General features: G+C 40.8%; 1 protein-coding gene across 1 annotated transcript in view; it reads right to left on the reverse strand.

Moving 5' to 3' along the window:
* The window catches only part of ninj1 (ninjurin 1), a 5,967-nt gene that overhangs the window by 213 nt on the left and 3,541 nt on the right, over positions 1 to 2,213 (reverse strand). Inside the window, exons 2-3 of the mRNA XM_034870302.1 lie at positions 1,862 to 2,099; positions 1 to 698 (exon numbers count right to left, since the gene is read on the reverse strand). The exon at positions 1 to 698 is cut by the window's left edge and continues 213 nt beyond it. Coding sequence (XP_034726193.1) covers positions 556 to 698; positions 1,862 to 2,099 — 381 coding nt within the window. The 3' untranslated portion in view covers positions 1 to 555. The remainder of the gene's footprint in view (positions 699 to 1,861; positions 2,100 to 2,213) is intronic.

A 2,213-nucleotide genomic window follows, 5' to 3' on the forward strand; every position in this document is an offset into this window, starting at 1 on the left:
CCCCCCCCCCCATAATAAAGGATCCTGTTATGCCTCATGAGCAGCAGTAGGCCAAGGTGGCTCTCGATGCACATACTATTTAGAATGTCATTTACATTATACCGAGGGGATTTTTTTCTTTAAAGCTGTAGGCATACATTGGGTTTAGACTGACCAATACTGATACATTTCAAAATAACAACAGAATGTCTTTTTTTTTCCCCAGGAAACATTTACAATGGTTGTGAATGATGTACAGTATTTTGCTCCTGATATTTGTTAACAAGCAAAGGCAATCATATATTTGCATCAGTAACCTGAGCATGATAAGAGGTAACACAATTCCCCCATTAAATGAAACCGGACCACAAATTTGTCCATAGCCATAGTTAGAGACGGAAACTCCTCGCTCTCACACACTCTCTCTCACACACACACACACTCACTACCTGATCCTCAGTATGTTATATATTAGCCTAGTTTGGGTAATAAATATCCTGTTCATTAGCATAAACAATGTGGAGGTCCATGTTTACTAAATTGATCAGCAGGCATGGGTAGTCACGTCAAGGGTGATCAAGCACTTGGGTTGGGTCGCTGGACACCAAAGGCTGTGATGAAGACGTTGACCACGACTATGATAAAGACGAAGGCTGTGGCGAAATTCTCCATGATGTTCAACTTGTAGTGCATGCTTTCATCATTCAGGTTCCACTTAACTGACAAAAGAGAAAAATGAAACATGAGGACCTAGTTTTGCTCTGTGAGTACGAAGGATCTTTCCCCACAAGGAGGTAGCACTGACTTTCCTGTCAGAGGAGCAGTGAAGTAATCATTACCGAGCACTATGATATATATTAACAGCATCTGACAGCACCCCCCCCCTGGTGAATAATTAGCTTCATCCTCCATTAAGACATTACATGTCTCGCTTGTTTGAAAAGAGACATTTCTTTCAGCCAGAGGATAAGTATGTATTTTTTACTGGCCGTCTTAATGTTGGTAAATGACAATACAGTTTCCCAAGAGAGCACTTTAAAACTGGAAACAGCTAACAGCAGAGGCATTTCTTCCTGCTGTGGCTCTCTAAACTCTCAGTCACAATAGTGTTGTCTGTTAGTATAAGATAACGACAGAGGGGAAGAGCGAGGACACCGATGTTAGGGGAAGACATACTTGTGCTTCCAGATTTGTATCCAAATGAGCGTAAGAAGGATTTTGTGTTTGTGAAATGGTGTGCATAAATGATTTCAAGGTATGTGGTTGTAAATCACACTTTGTAGACCTGTGGAAACAAGTCTGCTTTGGGAAATTGAAGTTTGTTTTATTGTTAGAAAAAAAAATATTTGTAGTTCTAGAGAATAAAATAACATGTCAAAATTACATTTTTGCATAAATTATATCAACAGTGAGGTTAATACAAAGGCTTAGAACAAAAAAGAACGGCTTTGTGAACATCTAAATACAAATTAAAAACCGTTGTCGGCTGTGTTCCCATAATGTGTGAAACTGACCTTACACATGAACACATCTTATTACAAGTCCGGTGGTCCCCCGGCTTTTGGCTGTAACAGCACGCACAAAAGTTACACTTGTAACCACAAATAAGTGTGCATGTTTAACTTTAGTGTCACAAGATGCATGGGACGGTTGAGTACTGAGGTTCACACACAGTTGTCTGTTTTAAATCTGTACACATATTTTCTTTATGTAACCACAGTGTTGGTATTATTGAGACAAAGTAAATTGAATAAACCTATTACCACACATTTTACACAATATTGCAGTTAAAGACACTAAATATTTATTTTGTGTGCAACGGAGGACAAGAATTTGAGAATGCAAAACTTTGCCATATAGACCTTGAAGGCTCCACACTTACCAATGAAGATGAGCAGAACTCCCACAATGATTTGCAGGATGAGGGAGATACTAATAAGAGTAACGAGGGGCACATAGAAGGTGAAGTCAGGTCCTTGCTCCAGCACAGCCTTCAGCTGTGATGCATTAGCCATCAGAAGAGCCACATCCAGCATGCTCTCTGCTGCACTCTTCTTATTGGCATAATGGTTCATGTTCAGAGGCCCCTGTTGCCGCCGCCAGTGGCCTCGCAGCGGGACCTGAACCCAAACACAAACCCTGACATCAGTACGACGCATAAGTTACGGGAGATATGTGATATTTGGAAAAAGCTTGGTCAAAAACTAGACTAGCGTGTCCCTCCTCCTCACCCC

Source organism: Etheostoma cragini, chromosome 4, assembly GCF_013103735.1.
Source record: "Etheostoma cragini isolate CJK2018 chromosome 4, CSU_Ecrag_1.0, whole genome shotgun sequence".
NCBI lineage: Eukaryota > Metazoa > Chordata > Actinopteri > Perciformes > Percidae > Etheostoma > Etheostoma cragini.